Source organism: Anomaloglossus baeobatrachus, chromosome 2 (genome assembly GCF_048569485.1).
Source record: "Anomaloglossus baeobatrachus isolate aAnoBae1 chromosome 2, aAnoBae1.hap1, whole genome shotgun sequence".
NCBI classification, from domain to species: domain Eukaryota; kingdom Metazoa; phylum Chordata; class Amphibia; order Anura; family Aromobatidae; genus Anomaloglossus; species Anomaloglossus baeobatrachus.
Genome location: NC_134354.1, coordinates 149,840,024 through 149,857,537, shown reverse-complemented (window position 1 = coordinate 149,857,537; position 17,514 = coordinate 149,840,024). Strand labels below are relative to the sequence as shown.

Here is a 17,514-nt window from a genome sequence, read left to right as displayed (position 1 = left end):
ATTTATTTAAATAATTTAAAAAAGCCACTTGGAGTCCCTCTTATTTTAATACACAGGCAAGATAAGCACACGGCTGGGGGATGCAGCATGTAGCTATATGCTTTTTCAGTGCTGCGTATCATAATATGGGGGAACCCTATGCCAATTATTTTATTTATTTATTTTTACATTATAGGTACGCAGACAGCATGTGTAATTCCAAGCAGTCAGACACGCTGTCACACAGGTCTGACTGCAACCAATCACAGACGCTGGGACTGCCAGTGAGTGGGCGCAGTGCATATGCATGAGGTTAATGAGCGGCCCCATAAGTAGTGTTACAGCCGTGCGGGAGACTTGGTTGGACCCGCCGATCCTGGATATCTGCAGGTTCACCCTTCACTATAAATGATATATTTGCATTTGTTCCCATATACAATAATTATTACCTATTCTGTTGTGCTACATTCATCAATGCCACATCAATCTACCAATTATCACCTACCCAACGTGGATAACATTTTTGTAGACTTCTTCAAATATTGTTTAATATTTGTACGGTTAAGTTTTTATTTATTTTTGTTCTATTGTTCTAATGTACAGGTTTTTTTAATGTTTTGGTTATAGTTCCAGTTTCATAGGTTTTTATTAAGTACATTTATTGGTGCCTATTACCATTTGTACATATATTAATTGTTCTTTTCTGCTTCTTATGTCTTCCAGTTTCCAGCTGTTAACCATCCTCAGTCTTTAGAAAGACGATACTTGGGTATCATAAGCAGTGTTTTACTTGACCTCATGAAGGTAAGGGCATGAACTATACCATATAGAAATTCTGAGAAACTAATATATAAGGCTTAAATTGTGTCTTCACTATTAATCCCTTTTAGATTGATACTAGACTTGTATAAATGTTAAGCGCTATAAAGATACTAAAATCCATAGATACATATAGTTATAGTTACATAGAAATCTTTGTACATTATACATAGAGCTGGATGCATTGACTATCTACAGTATATCTAGATATATTGTTAGATAATTGCTCCATATGATATATACGATATGTACTATACTACTGAAGGTTATTTCTGTCTTTTATAGCAAGACTTTGAAGTTTTAGCTTTTTACAAATTGTCTTCTATGTAAAAGTGAATATGACACATAACATAATTAAGAAATGAAAAGATATTATACATTTATGAGCAGACAGATATATAGCTAATGAGAGTCGCAGCAGGTAACCTTGCGCCTTTCCCCACTCTTGTTGCTGCATAAATTGTGGTGGAAGTTAAGACTTCTGCAGAACATAAAAGGTATTTTGCGGTTTACTTCGATTTGGACCACTCCATGGCTCCCAAATTTGTATAAATTGCAAGAATTCAGTATGTGGGAGAGGAGGGGGATTCGTGGATTTGCTCAGATATTAGAGGAGAACGGTGAGTTGAAGGAATTCGTACAGCTACAGGGGGAGTTCGATCTACCCAAGCAGGAGTTTTATATTTACTTACAATTACGACATGCATGGCGAGCAGAGGGTATGTAGCTGGAGCAGGGGATCCCACAAAATAGGGTTATAAATAGAATAGTCGGGGTTGAATGGTCAGGGGGCTTACAGTAATTTCGGTAATCTATTGTATGGTGCTGGATTTGATGCTTTCAAAGTTTCCATCGAAGTCCAAGGGAAAATAAGAAGGGGCAATAGGTCCTATTGAAGATGGTCAGTGGATGGAAATTTTAGAGAGGGTACCGGACTTTTCCTTGAGTGAATCCCACCATTACTCACAGATACTATTGCTACATCAAAAATATAGAACTCCAAAATTCTTGCATGACTTGGACTCAGAGGTAACCCTATGTGCAATAGATGTAAGACTCAGTCTGCAGATCTTATTCATATGATGTGGTCTTGTCCTAGGTTTGACCGTCTCTGGGAAGAAGTAGTTGATATCATTAACAAAGTCTATGTGGGGGGCTAGTCAGTTCACCTCTGGTATGTGTGTTGGGATATGTTGAAGATCTAATGACAGATGAGTATGACAAAATAGCGGTGACTAGAATGCTCTATATGGCTAGAAAGCTGATAGCACAGCATTGGTTGGCTGATCAGACTCCCTCCATTCCGGAATATATTAGTAAGGTGAACTGGATGATTAATATGGAAAAAGCAATTTACCTGAAAAGAGGCTGTATCGCAAAATTTGAAAAGGTTTTGGTGCCTTGGATAGACAGCTCGGGACTTGCCTCCAGAGAACTACAGAGATTCCGTTTGGGTGTCATATGAGTATAACTTTATTGAGTTAAAGGGAATTCTTATCTACATGTAGCACATTTAGAAACCCTCTTATATACCAATGTATTTCTATTTAAAGAGATGTGATTCTGATGTTATATATTATAGTGTTTATTTTTGTTAAGTTGGGGGATAATTTAGGGGGGAGAGGGGTGGGGTAAGGGTGATCCCCACGGTTGTTATATCTGTTTTGTTGGAAAACATTCAAATAAAAAATATCTGATTTCAAAAACCTTGTGCCTTTCCCAGCTGTAAGTTATATGAATTATTTTTATACACTCTTAACTCCTTAACGACCCATGACGTGCTATGTACGTCATAAGCTGTCTCCCTGCCTTTGATGCGGGCATACATGTCAAATTCACATCTTTCCTAGCAGATGAAGGCTGAATTTTTCAGCCTTCATCTGCCTCTAATAGCCGCTGGTGGAGAGGCGCTCAGGCCATTGATGTTAACCTCTTACATGCCGCTATCAATCTCTGATAGTGGCATTTAACGCTTGCTAACAGGGAGGTGCACTGTTCTGAGCAATTATCGGGGTGGCCGCATCAGGATTAAGGGACAATGATGAGTTAACATGACAGACAGGGGTCAGCTGATGACCCCTGTGTCTGTCATCACAGTACGTCTGTGAAAACCAGCCCGTGGCCGACGTTTATAGGAGACTATGATTTCTTGTATGTACAGCAATGTTATCGCATTGCTGTATATAGAACAACAAGTGATCAGACTACTGCAGGTTCAAGGCCCCTAAGGGGACTAATAATTGCAGTACAAAGTAGAAAAAAATGGTTTAAAAATCTGAAATAATAAATAAAATATTAATGTTCAAATCACTCCCCTTTACCACATTAAAAAATACTTACAGCAAAGCAGGGCAGCAGTTGTAAATCGCCCAGTCCAAAAACTATTACTCCAGCAGGATGCAGCTAAACCCCCACTAAGTGGAGGCATCACAGGTGCAGGAGGAGCAAATCACACACCTCCAAAACATGGAGGGGGCGATTGCTGGATGGTAAAACTGCACACTGATGGCTTGCATAGAGCACTGTTCACACATATAGTGCACAAACACAAGCCTGCAGCCTATTAGGTGACGTTTATACTACTAGATCAGGCTTGCTGCAAGCCGTACTTTATCTGTGCACCATACAGGGACAGGACTCTAGTATGCAAAGCCTAACAGAAAGGGGCCTGGCTGCATCCTGTACCAAAACATATGAGGTTTTAGTTGGTATTATGGCCAAAATATGGAAGCCTACGTCACGGGACCTCATGTTTGTAGGTCCCTACACTATTCCTCGTTATGTTGCTATTTCTATATATAGTGCACAGATGGAGTACGGCTTGGCAGCTCACCTGATCTAATAGTATGGGCGTCACCTAATAGGCTGCGGGCTTGTGTTTGTGCACCTGCATGTGTGAACAGTGCTCTATGCAAGCCATCAGTGTACAGTTTTATAATCTAGCTATCGCCTCCTCCATATTTTGGAGGTGTGTGATTTGCTCCTCCTGCACCTGTGATGCCTCCACTTAGTGGGGGTTTAGCTGCATCCTACTAGGGTAATAGTTTTTGGCCTGAGCGGTTTACAACTGCAGCCCTTCTTTGCTGTAAGTAATTGCTTAATTTTTGGAGGATATTTATTCCTCTTTATGTTGCTATTTTCACATTAAAAATTAGAGGTAAAAAAAACACATATTTGGAACCACCGCGTTCGTAAAAGTCTGATTTATCAAAATATAAAATAAATTAAACTAATCGATAAACAGCGTAACAAGAAAAAAATAAGATGTTTTGTTTTGTTTTTTTTTAAATTCTTTGTTTAACATTTTAGAATACAACATAGATGGGTAGGGAACCATCATGACATTTTCTTACAAATTATAACAATGTGGATTCAGAAAAAACATTAAGTATATTAACAACTTATAACACTGTCAGGTGGTTTCAGGAATAAAGAAAGGAAATGTAAGAAGAAGAAGAAGAAAGTGGAAGGGGATGGGGGGAGAATTATGAGGAAGAATATAGGGGTATAATATGTGAGAGAGTAAGATAAGAAAGGGCGAGCAACAGGAGCAAAGACAAAAAGAAGAAAATATAAAACCTGCTATCAAAGGCTCCCTCCCGCAGCTTCACCAGCCCCCAGAACCACTCCAGAGCGGACCCTGCAGTATATATGTATATGTGTATATATATATATATATATATATATATACACCCCCGTATATTCGGATTATAAGACGCACCCCCTACTTTCCCCCAAAATTTGGGGGAACAAAAGTGCGTCTTATAAAGCGAAAAATACGTTAACTTCTTAGTATGATAACGATGCATTTAGCCAAACCTCTCAGTCATTTAAATCTTTTCCATGTTTGATTTTTGACAGTGTGATTTTTTTCAAGTGTACCTGTCTGGACTGTTAGAATTAAAGTTTTTTGGCCACCATTGCAGAAAAACAGGAAAAAAAATACAATCAAAACATCGTACATATTCCAAAATACATATCAATAAAAACATCAGCTCGGGGGGGGGTAAAAACAAGCCCTACCATAGCACCAGATACCAAAAATTGAAAACATTAAAGCTCTTAAAAAGTTGTAACACACGAAAGACTTTTTTTGCAAAATTTTACCACTTAAAATAAAATGTATACATGTTAGGTATCTACGTAATTGTACTGACCATCATACTGCCCTGTAAGTAAAAAGAGCTCTGTAAATAAAAAAACAATTTCCCTTTTTTACTGTTTTGCCAGACGTATTTTTTTTCCCATTTACTGTTACATCATAAAATGAATGGTGTCATTCAAATGTACAAAAAACAAGCCATCATACGGCTATATCGACGGAAAAATACCAAATCTATAGCTCTTGGAATAGGGAGGAAAAAACAAACGCATAAAAAAGAAAACTCCTTAAGGGGTTAAAGAGGAAGTATCACATAAACTGGCCATGAACATGTCATTTAGGCCAGTGTTACTCAGGTCACTGCCATGAAGATCACATTTTCGCATTGTGACATAATTTCTAACGACTGTCAATGTGATTGCATGCAGCATCCAACATAACACGACAGGACTGTTGCCACAAAAATATGTTTTATATTACAGGCAAATTGCAACTTAAAAATAGTTTTATGACCCCAAGCTGTAGACAAATTGTGGAAATATTTTGGTTAAGGCCCCGTTACACGCAGCGACGTATCTAACGATATATCGCTGGGGTCACGGATTCCGTGACGCACATCCAGCATTGTTAGCGACGTCATTGCGTGTGACACCAACAAGCGGCCGTTAATGATGGAAAATACTCACCTTATCGTCCATCATTGACATGTCGTTCATTTTCAAAAAATCGTTGTTTGTTGAGGACACAGGTTGTTCGTCGTTCCCGAGGCAGCACACATCGCTATGTGTGACACCTCGGGAACGACGAACTACAGCTTACCTGCGGCCGCCGGCAATGAGGAAGGAAGGAGATGGGCGGGATGTTATGGCCGCTCATCTCCACCCCTCCGCTTCTATTGGGCAGCCGCTTTGTGACGCCGCACGAGCCGCCCCCTTAGAAAGGAGGCGGTTCGCCAGCCACAGTGACGTCGCTAGGCAGGTAAGTCCGTGTGATGGCTCCTAACGATATTGTGTGCCACGGGCAGCGAGTTGCCCATGACGCACAAACAACGGGGGCGGGTGCTTTACTTTAATTGATGACATGCAACCAAAGTTGTTAATGTAAAAACATAAAAAAGCCAGCCAATCAAAAAAAATCTACTTTTTCATAATATCTAATTGGTCATTAAAAGGATCCTGTAGACTCCTTTGGGTTCTCCTGAAGAAGTTTTTTAACTTCATAATGCGTTGAGATAAAGCCGCATAGACATCCTCATACTGCATATAGGACTTTTTACAGTGGATATGTAACCAGCATTGCAGATTACCCTCTTTCTTTACTATATAAAAAATCATGGAGGTCATACAAAATGCTAGAGGTAGTTGTTTTTGGTTTTGCATAAACTAATTGCTGGATGGAGAAAGATGCTCAACTTGTCTCTTTAAAATGCTCTGTATGTGTTTGAAAGAAAAGAAAAGGTAAAGAAATTAAACAACAGATGTTGATGATAAATTAATTTGTGTATTAATGAAAAATGACACAGGAAATAAGTGTTGGACACATAAATAAAGAGAGGTGCAAAAAGTCATGTAAAGTTATGACACCAGATGAAATTTATCAGTAATTAAAAAGCAAGCCTGCCACTTAGAGAACAATGATATCAGCTGGTTCAACTAATGGCCTATAAAAAGGTGTCTCATTACCAAGGTGCCACACATCTCATGATGGGTAAAACCAGTGAGCTGTGTCAAGACCTTCACAACCTTATTGTTGCAAAACATACTGATGGCATTGGTCACAGAAGAATTTCTAAACTGCTGAAGGCTCCAGTAAGCACTGTTGGGACCATAATCTGAAGGCTGAAAGAATATCAACTCACAATAAACCGACCATGACCAAGTGCTCTCTGCAAGATTTCAACAGAAAAGGGAAAATAATTATCAGCAGAGTTGTCCAATAGCCAGCAAACACCTGTGGAGAGCTTCAGAAAAACCTGTGTTTTTTCACTGCCATTTCTCATTATTACACATAGCTTAATTTATGGTCATATATGGTTTGATTTTTTTGCCTGTGGGAATTGGATGGGTTGTTACCAACATCTTGTGAGCATTAAATGTCAATAGTGCCTTTAGAACTATATTTACTTAGAACATTGGTGACATGTTTGATATTTATTTCACCCATTGTATATGTGTCTTATGAGCGCATCTATGTACTTATACTTTTGATAAGGCTATAACTTGCATCAGACATTATTTGTTATCGATTGCTTGTTATCATTTCAAAGAACTTTTTATATGTCAGCTGTTGATTTGTGGAAGTCTGGGTGCTGAGACCCTAACTGATCACTGACGTAAAGGGGTGGAAGTGCTCATTTGAGTTCCACGGTCCTCGAAGACTGAAGATGGCTCAATAAAAGACATTGGCCCGATTCATTATTACTGATGTTTAATGCAATCAAAGACTGGAGTAACAATTCTGTGTTAAGAAATTACGCTCACAGTTGCTGAATTTGATTGGTGGACATAGTTATGTCCCATCCTGCCTCAATGCCACCCATTTTGGTAGTGCTACTTCATACTGGTGTGAAAATGCCAAAAATCACACAATGTTGTGACTATATAAGGTTTTTTTTCCCCAGTTTTCTGACATAAAATATGTTGATGATTTGGCTTCTATGTGTCTACCTTCAGTAACCGAGAAGAGCATTGCTCAGGAGAACACATTTTCCTCATCATTCTGCAACTGGTGGTGCCAGTATCAGTATTGGTACCATATCAAAACTTCTGACACATCACTATGTTATGTCGGAAGGTTTGAAATGGCAGAAGCTTTTTAATTGTATTCTCAATTAATACCTCCTCTTTACACTTGCCATGTATTATGTCTAGGTCTTTTGTCTTCCTTATTTTAAATGAAACTTTGTTTTCTCTAGAACTTATTAAAGCTAAATCCATCTGATAGATATTTGACCGAACAATGCTTGAACCACCCAGCATTTCAGACTCAGAGACTCTTGGATCGAGGTGGGAGCTCTCCTTCAAGATCATCCAAGAGAAAAACTCATCACTCAGACAGCAACTCATCAAGCAGGTCATTGTCACTTTCATTAAAATGTCATTATTTGCTCCAAATAAAATTAATTGGTGTAAAACTTTAAAGATTTCAACAAAATTTCTTGAACAGGTAAAAAATATGGAAAGTTGTTAATTCATCAAGTAATATTTCACCTAATCTTAAAAACTATTGGGTCGTGAAAAACTCGTTAGAGGTAACAGACTTGAGCAAAGTAATTTTTAAGAATAAATTCACTGTTTGTTTTCTAGAGTAACTTAGAATAGATTGAAACTAATAGTAGCCCATAGAGTCACATTAATAATAATACTGTAGTAGTAATAAATTAGAGATGGGCGAATAGTAACTATTCGTGTTCGGATATTGCTCACCGAATACCGAGTATTATTCTAGCATTCATCACAACAAGAATATGCTCGGGTTCCCTATTCACTTTCTTTAGGTTCTTTATTCGTGCCGAATACCGGAATAATACTTTGTGATTTGTTATGAATAATCTGAACATGAATAGTTAATATTATTCGCCCATCACTAGTAAGTTTCGTTCCCCATACATTTTTTCAGATTTTCAGACCAGTTAGAGGACAGCAGAAGAATAAATGGTGCATTACATAAAGAGATACAGTTATGGTCAACATTATTGATCCCTTTGATTGTTTATTCAAAAAGAGGCATTATCTACAGAAATAATTGGATATTTACCAGTCGTGAACCATTGGATAATTGTAATAGCATGTCCAAATACATTGAACAAATAAGTTAACCTGTCACCAAACATGCAGTCATTTCAAATATTGACGTAAAGAAGAAACATGGGGTATGACACAGAAAATTAAAGTCATCCGTCCCTAATATCTTGTTTCAGTACCATTAGCATCCGTGACAGCTTACGAATGATTTGTAACCATCTGTGAGCTTCTTGTACCTGTCTGCTGGTAGCTAGTTCCACTTTCTACTGCAATTGTATCAAGGTCTTCATTATGTGCAGGATTCCTTTACCCAATAGCAGATTTCTACTCTCCAAAGATTTTCAAATGCTGGCCAGTTTAAAACAGTCTGTTTGTTTTGGGTTTGTTTTTTGTTTTTTTTGCTTTAGGTCATTATCTTACTGTAAGATGTTTTAAAATGCAAATATAGTTTTCTTAAACTTGGGAGAATGTTTAGCTCTAGAATGTGCTGATAATCTTCTCATATTATTGTCCATTAACATGTTCAAGGATCTTTATGCCTTTCTTTAAGGGGAACCTGTCACGAAATTTGGTGACTATAAGCTGCGGCCACCACCAGTGAAGTCTTATATACAGCATTCTAGAACACTGTATATAAGAGCCCAAGCCGTTCTGTAGAACGTAAAAAAATTACTTGTATTATACTCATCTAGGGGGTGGTCCGTTCCGATAGGTGTCGCTGCTCTCCGGTCCGACCTCCTCTCTATGGTGATCGCTGTCCTCCTTCTATCCAGCCAAGTAGCGATGATATATCCTACATCATCCTCAGAGGCTGGCATTGCGGTCCTGCACAGGTGCCCTTTGATCTGCAATGCTTAGGGCAGATCAAAATACTGTAATGCACAGTTGTGATGAAAGGTTAATGACCGTCCGTGCATGCGCTCAACAATACTTTGATCTGCCCTGAGTAGGGCAAAACAAAGTAAGCCTGCACAGAACACGGCATCCACACTCGGGTGGGTAGAAGGAGGATGGTGATAGCCGTAGAGAGGAGGCGCTGGAGCGGAGAGCAGCGACACCCATCAAACCAGACCACTCCCTAGGTGAGTATTATAAAAGTGATTTTCATGTTCTACAGCGCAGCCTGGGCACTTATATACAGCATTCCAGAATACTGTATATAAGAACTCAGTGGTGGTGGCCGCAGCTTATAGGGGATAAACCTGGTGTCAGGTTCCCTTTAACCGTAGAACGCGCAACAATTGAAATCTACCATAGAAAACAAGTAACCTGCGAGGCCCCAGGTATGCATTCTAGGGTTAAGCAATGGGGTCCTCCTTAGCCTTAGCGCTAGTTTTTTCCCCACAGTTTGAGCCAACTTTTGTAATGTTTACTAATCAATTTTCCTCTTTATATTGTGTCCTGATAGGTAGTTGACTTCTGCATGAGTTTCTTTTTAACATTTCAAAGGTTGAAACTGGAATAACAAGGTTTTTGATAAAAGTATTGTACCATTAAGAGTGCTTGCATTTGGTAATAATTAAATTTCTGATCTTCTCAGACAGTTATCTTGTCTTTTTCCATTGTAATCAAAGAACAGGGAATAAAATTGGCGTTATTAAGCTACAAAGTCATCATTAGTATGCCAATTTGTCATGTAAGCATTGGCACTAACAAGTTGGAGACAGGTGAATCTAATTTATCCCAGGCTAGTCTAACTACAAGTGCCAGGTACGCCATGTCAGGTGGTCCTGACATTGATTTCAGTTCTGCATTCTTTCCCCTGCCATGTTTTTATTTTGTTTGACGTGTGCTCTTCTGTATCACACATAGAATTTTATGTATATCCAGACAATTTCACTAAATCCTGTAATTCAGGAGCTATTTTACATGGTATACTTAATATTTAGGGGTGCCAATAAAGTTGTTTATGACTGAAATAGAATGTCTATCCCTCTTTTTAAATGCCGTTACTGGATCATCAAAAATTGTATGGAGAACAGTTCCTATGAACATAGCTTTTCAGAATGCTCTTTTATAGATTCTTTCACTGCTATTTGATTTAAATTACGTAAAAGGGTTGTCCAGGAATTTTACATTGATGATCTATCCTTAGGATAGATCATCAATATCTTATTGGTGGGGGTGCAACACCCGCCAACCCGACAATCAGCAGTTCTCGGTTAAACCGGCGGGCAAAACTTCTCAGTTGCAGAGCTGCACAACATAGCTCCATCCAGTGGCTGTGACTGGATACTGCACATCTACCACTTATTTATGAGAATGGGGGCGGATGTGCAGTACCCGGCCATGGCCGCTATACAGTTAAAAGAGCTGTGTTGTGCAGATTTGCAACTAGAACTTCCACCCACAACTGACACTGGGAAAAAGGATCGGCGTGAATGCCCACCCCACTTATCAGATACCGATGACCTATCTTAATGATAGGTCATCGATGTGCAAGTCTCAAACAACCCCATTTTTTTAAAAACTGCCCAGGGGAAGGTGATTGTTTAAAAAATGCTTAAGAAAAGTGTTACCTGTCTATACCATCACCTGTACTTCCATCTTTTTTCCCACTGATTTCTGTCCTGTGATATGTTTCGAAAATATCAGTGAAAAGTTCTTTTAGGTACATTCTTAGTTGTCTTTCTGTAGTCATCTTGCAATTAGCATGTATTACTGTGAATTTTTTCTCTAACCTTCTTTGTTAATCTTATTCTTTAGGAAACCGTCTACTAAAAGTTCTCAGCCACATCACAGATCAAACAGTAAAGATGTGCAAAGTCTTTCTGTTGGACCAAAAAGGAATGAGGAAACTCATCCACCAAATGAAACTTTCATCAATGGAAGTCATCCAGCAGGATCTCACAGTCCAACAGTCCACCCAAAAAAGAGCAACCAAAGTGGGTCTGGCAACAAGGATATGTCAAATAACAATTTGCCACACCTCCTTAGTCCAAAGGAAGCAAAGTCTAAAAATGAGTTTGATTTTGGTACTGAGCCAAAGACCAGTGAAGGGCCAGGAACAAAATATATGAAATCAAGTTCACGTTCCCAGCATAACAGGCATTCATTCATGGAAGGGAAAACTGGCAGCTTACAGCCAGGTGAAAAGCATGCTCGGCATAGCTACATTGATACAATTCCACAGTCTTCAAGGAAAAGCGGTTCTTACATGAGCTATTCAAAAAGTCATGGTGTTCTGACAGATTCAAAGTCAGTGGGAAATCTTAGTGAAAGTAGAGGGCAAGGACTGGAGCCCAACAGTAGATATTTTCCATCCAGCTGTCATGACTTAAATTCTCCAACTAGCCCTGCTGGTCCTAGGCATGGTGACAATAGAGGTATGTTAAGCCCCTCTGGAAGGACTAATAGGAAAGAAGGATCTTTGGAGTCAAGAAGACCTACCACAAGACATTCCAGAACTATGGAGGAGCTGAAACTTCCGGATCAGATGGATGGTAGTCATACTCACTCACTGTCAGCTCCACATGAATCATTTTCATATGGCCTAGGTTACACTAGTCCTTTCTCCTCCCAACAACGCCCTCACAGACACTCCATGTATGTGAGTCGGGACAGAGTGCGGGTTAAGGGAAATGACCCAGGACTAAGTGTTGGGCAAGGCATGGCATCTAGGGCCAACAGTCTACAGTTGCTATCTCCTCAGGTACAACATCGAACATTGACCAGATCTGTTGGTTCTTCACGTGAAGATTGCACAGAAGATACTACTAGGGTTGGTTACATTTTCAAGCAATTTTTATTTTATTTTTTTTATTTTGATATCATAGTATATACTTACAATCTATCCACCTTCTTATTACAATTAAAAACTGAAGCTCCAAGTCAAGGAGTTTTGAATGATCAGTAGTCTGTGGCTACCAGACCAGAGCCCTATGAACCTTCTCCTATTTTTTGGCATCCCCAAAGCTTCTTGTGATTAATACGCCTGATGTGGTATCATTCATACAAAACGTTGCAATGATGACATTCTGCCAGGCCCACTTATTAGAAGAGATGACAGGGATGCTGACAGACAGCAAGAGGTACACAGGGCTCTGGTCAGGCTGCTATGGATAGCAATGTGGCCACTGGACAAGGATCCTACTATTTTGCTCTATCTAATATACATATTTCCATACAGTTTTATCATAAGGCATAACTTTAACAGAGAAAAATCAGTCTGTCAATTTCTCATTTCTGGTTATCTTTTCAGCTAAGCTCACATGTCCTGTAGTCATCTGTTAGAATGGATCCGTTGGGAAACTGATTTCTGCCGGATCCATTTTTTTAAACATGGGAGTCTATGGACAACAGATTCGTTAATAGATTGCTATTTAGCCAGCCATTGTACTTGCATTTGTAATGGATCCGTTGTTTTCTTAACTGATCCGTTACAAAGGAATGATAAATTGCAATCCGTTAACGGCTCTGTTGTCCATAGACTCCACATGTTAAAAATGGATGAAAAGAAAAGAAAATTCTGTACAACAGCTTGATTACAAAAGGTACAAATAGTTTTATTAGATATTATAAAGGCATTATAGCAAATACAAAAAATACATAAAAATGTAAAAGCCGTGAAATTAGAAATTTCACGGCTTTTACATTTCTATGTATTTTTTGTATTTGCTATAATGCCTTTATAATATCTAATAAAACTATTTGTAACTTTTGTAATCAAGCTGTTGTACAGAATTTTCTTTTCTTTTCATCTTCATTTCTGTATATGGCTTTCCCCATATTGAAAAAATGACACGGGTTTGTCCGTGTCTGTTGGTATCATTCACTTATATGTTAAAAATGGATCCTACCAACTTAGCAACAGACAAAAAAGTTGTGTTTGCACAACTTTTTTGCAAATGGATCTTTAACGGATCCATGATAATAGATTACTACAGGACATGTGAACCCAGCCTTCCTTTGTCAGACATGTAGGATTGTTATTCTTACCCTGTGAATGTTCATTATATAGATTTGGGAGCAAAGCAAGCACAGAGGGAGGAATTTTTACAAAATTAGTGCATGGGAAAAGGGGAGTAACACATCCTTATGACCTTTCATTAAGGGTTCCACCTTTCAGTTTTCAGAGGTCCCTATTTCATTTCTTCTCTGTTACGCTTTTAATAAATAGAGAAGAAAAAACTGTGGATAAAAAGCACAATAGGGTCTTATCCAAACATACCAGAAGGCTAATAAAAAAAAAAACCCAGCAAAACAGCTCACCTGGTGGGGTTGTGTGATCCACAACCAGTGTATATCGCATGTACAGCTGCTGCACGGACCACGAGCCACAAGGGCTTTGATAAAAAATCCAGGGGAAGACGGGAATAAAAACGTGGTTAGTCCAGCACTGCTGTCAGTGACGGAATCCAATGTAAAAGCAGAATTGAAAATAGAAGGTGGTTTTTATTCAACGCGTTTCAAAGTAAACTTAACTTCTTCTTCAGGAAAGGCCACCAAAAATAACATTTTTGTATTTTTGGTGGCCTTTCCTGAAGAAGACGTTACGTTTACTTCAAAACGCGTTGAATAAAAACCACCTTTTATATTCAATTCTGATTTATTTTCATTGGATTCCTTCACGGACAGCAGCGCAGGATTAACCACGTTTTTATTCCTGTCTTCCCCTGGCTCTTAATAAATAATAATATTCAAAAGGATTTTCCGGCCTAATATCACATCACCAATCCTTCCTTTTAACTGTATAAGATCGGTAGAATAATCTTAAAGATCCACTTTTACATATCAGCCTTTCGCACTGTTATGTTTTCACCTTTTGAAAACTACATCTTCTTATTTTTTGGACATCGTTTCTCTTTAAATTCATTCATTTCCAAAGAGCATAATAATTTAATTTTAGACTATAGCAAACTTTTCAGCCTCAAAACACCTCTATTATCTTGCACCACTGAGCATAATTTGTATTTCGGTGGAATTAGTTTATAATGGAGCGTTAGCCTAGTTTTTTATAATCATGCTTTTTGTACGCTCGGCTTCAATTGTGCTTTGCTTTGCCATTCTATATTTGTTCCATTTGTAAGGCTGTTTCTTAAAACAGTAACAAATGTATTATGGTAATAAACAACACTCTTAGTGTTTCGTGTGTGAGCGAGTAGGTGTTAATGTGTGGGTTGTGCAAATATTTTCCAATTACTTGTACAACTTGCATACCTTTTTAAGTATTCTTACCCATAATAATAAACTACTGGGGATCGGTATAGAATGTATTTATTTTTACTCCCTTATATTGAGCTGTTCATTCCACAAACCCTTCCAGACACCATCATCGCTGTCCCCATTGGGGCTTACAATTTAAGTTATCAGTTTGTCTTTTGAGTTTGGGAGGAAACCCACACAAACACGGGGAGAACATACAAACTCCTTGTAGAAGTTGTCCTTTGGACTTTTAACCAGGACCTTACAGCTACATGGCTACAGAACTAACCACTAAGCCACCATGTCAAATGAAAGAAAGAGAAAGCAGTTCAAGGGGTTACTCACTTTCCAGGAGTTTATATGATCTTTGAGATGGTTTTACATTTACAGTATGAATTTACAAGAGACTCCCTATATATAAGTATTTGCATATTGATCCATCGGCATTACAAATCTTCAGTGCCATTACTCTGCTGTTTCATTATCATTTCCGTGTTCCAACCACCCAAATCAATAAAGTTTCCTGGTAAATCTATTTGATTCTAAAATTAAATTATTAATTTAGGTAGCTTCAGTAACCAGTGAAAGGTTTTTCTAATTAAGACAGCCCTAATTTACATGCCCTGTTAGATTATAGTGACACCATAAACAGTCCTTCACTCATAGAAAGGCTATGAGCCAGACATGAGAGCCTCTCATTACAGTGTCTCCTATTATGCCAGGCTTGATCCGATTTTGAATTGCATGGACCATTAATCTAAAATGCTTGGCCAGCCCCATGTTTTCCTGACAGGATTAGCTGTTTGTTTGGAGGGCCAGTGTAGCGCCGGCATCCCTGCAGGGACACCGACATACTCACCGCCCTGGTTGGGTCCCATGCTGCACTGTTGCGGCACGGCCTCCCACATGCTCTCCTTCTTCCTTCCCTCCTGGTTCCTGTACATGCCGCACAGTATTCCCGGGAGTGCACCTAAGATGCGCGCGCACACGCACACCGGCCCTCCTCTTAAAGGGCTGGCATGCCATTTCCCGGAAATGCCTCTCAGCCTATGGCTGAGAAGCACTGTGTAGTTAAGGCACCCTCGCATTAGGGGAGGTGCCTGCGCAATGCATTCAGTTAGTCAGTGTTTCAGTCTGCTAGATAGTTGTCAGGTCGTTTTACTCCTGTGTCCGTCTCCTGTACCTGCCTTCCCATATCTGTCTGTGTCTGCCGTGCCCACCGTTCCTGTCCATAGCCACCTATCCAGCCTGTCTCAGTCAACTCGCTTGTACCCGTCAGTACCAGTCAGTCCTTCTAATTAGGATCCTAAAAATCCTTTTTTGTGCAGTGTGGCATACTTCTAAAAATGACATTTGTACACCTCTGTCACTGTATGGTAATCATCTCCATGTTGCCCGATGGCTGGGTACAGAACAACCTTAGCAGCTGCTGTGAGCTCACTAATTGGTCTCTAGATTTGAATGGCGCTCAGAGTAGGTTTACAGCAGGTATTGACATTGGTCCGTACCAATTCATAGAGCTGCTCGGCGTAGGTTACCATTTGACTAGCGTTTTGAATAAAGATCAGTTGAATCAGCGGCAGGAAAGATGTGTACTGGGCAGAGCAGGCAGTTAGTTAACAACTAAGTTAACAGAGTGCCTGTTAGATTTTAGGCTCATAGTAAAAATAAAATTGTCCAGGACAACCCTTTAAATGTTCTATATGGTACTGGGGTAGTTCTAAGGCTTGGGGGAACCTGGCAGGCTTCCTTTACCTTTGGATCTTTTTTCTTTCACGTGTTAAATTTATAGAGGCCAAAGAAATGTCTGAATAAAACTGTTAACAATTGTTAGGATCAAGCTCGTGATCCTGTGATTGACACCACACCTCACTGTCAATGTACAATCTCTATAGAGTGCCTAGTGTGGGTGGGGAAGCTCATTCAGGCCTGCTGCTTTGCTAAATCTTAAACTTCTGATTGTGTCAGAATGACTTCATCCAGTAATCTAAGTGGTACTTTGTTGGATTCAGAATCTGTCTGCCTACATTATACTGCTCTCAGATGAGGAAGCAAAACCCTGCTGACAGATTCCCTTTCAGGAAGTGCTAACCTTAAGGAAAACCTTTTTTTTTTAAGTACCCCTGCAAAAGAAAGTGGTAATGTTATCCATGCCATAATATGGTTTTGAAATAAAAGTAGTGTCCTTGGTAGTACAAGCATTCACAACCTTGTTTTCTTGTACATACCTTGCTTATTTCTTAACTTAAAGACACTTTATTTCTAATATTTACTTAAACTAAATTTACAGTAAAGCCGGTTTCCATTATTTACTAATGGTTTTAACTAAACACCATACTGATGCTTTTAACATATATATTTTCTATGCTAAAATTGCAAACATTGTTACTAAAATGGTCTTTTTTTGACAAATGTTTTAACCTTTGACTAAAACCCAGTCTGTCTTGTGTGTCATTGTGTGTTGTGCCTATGTGTAATATGCTCTTTATAAGCCTAGCCTGTTTAGCAGGCAATATTTGTGCTGTCTTGCTTCACAAACTGTATGAACCATTTGTTTTATTTGCTGTTAGCAGGCTGACCCAGCTCCATCAGAAGGGATCATCCACTCAAGACCTCTAGCTAAAGAGCCCAACAGAGATGGCGCAGCTTCATATCATTCGCGACAAAAGGCTGAGGTCTGAATCACGTAAAGAGGGATATTAAGAACCAAACTAAAATTTAAGCTTT

The 17,514-nt window shown here is 39.0% G+C and overlaps 1 protein-coding gene across 6 annotated transcripts in view; it reads left to right on the top strand.

Annotated features, from left to right (window-relative positions):
* Positions 1-17,514, top strand: part of CDKL5 (cyclin dependent kinase like 5) — a 482,986-nt gene that overhangs the window by 423,122 nt on the left and 42,350 nt on the right. For 4 of the 6 annotated variants that reach the window (XM_075335448.1, XM_075335443.1, XM_075335444.1 and 1 more), the window contains 4 exons: positions 703-783; positions 7,815-7,972; positions 11,350-12,364; positions 17,358-17,462. In XM_075335448.1, coding sequence (XP_075191563.1) covers positions 703-783; positions 7,815-7,972; positions 11,350-12,364; positions 17,358-17,462 — 1,359 coding nt within the window. The remainder of the gene's footprint in view (positions 1-702; positions 784-7,814; positions 7,973-11,349; positions 12,365-17,357; positions 17,463-17,514) is intronic. The other 2 variants (XM_075335445.1, XM_075335447.1) reach the window with 2 other exon arrangements.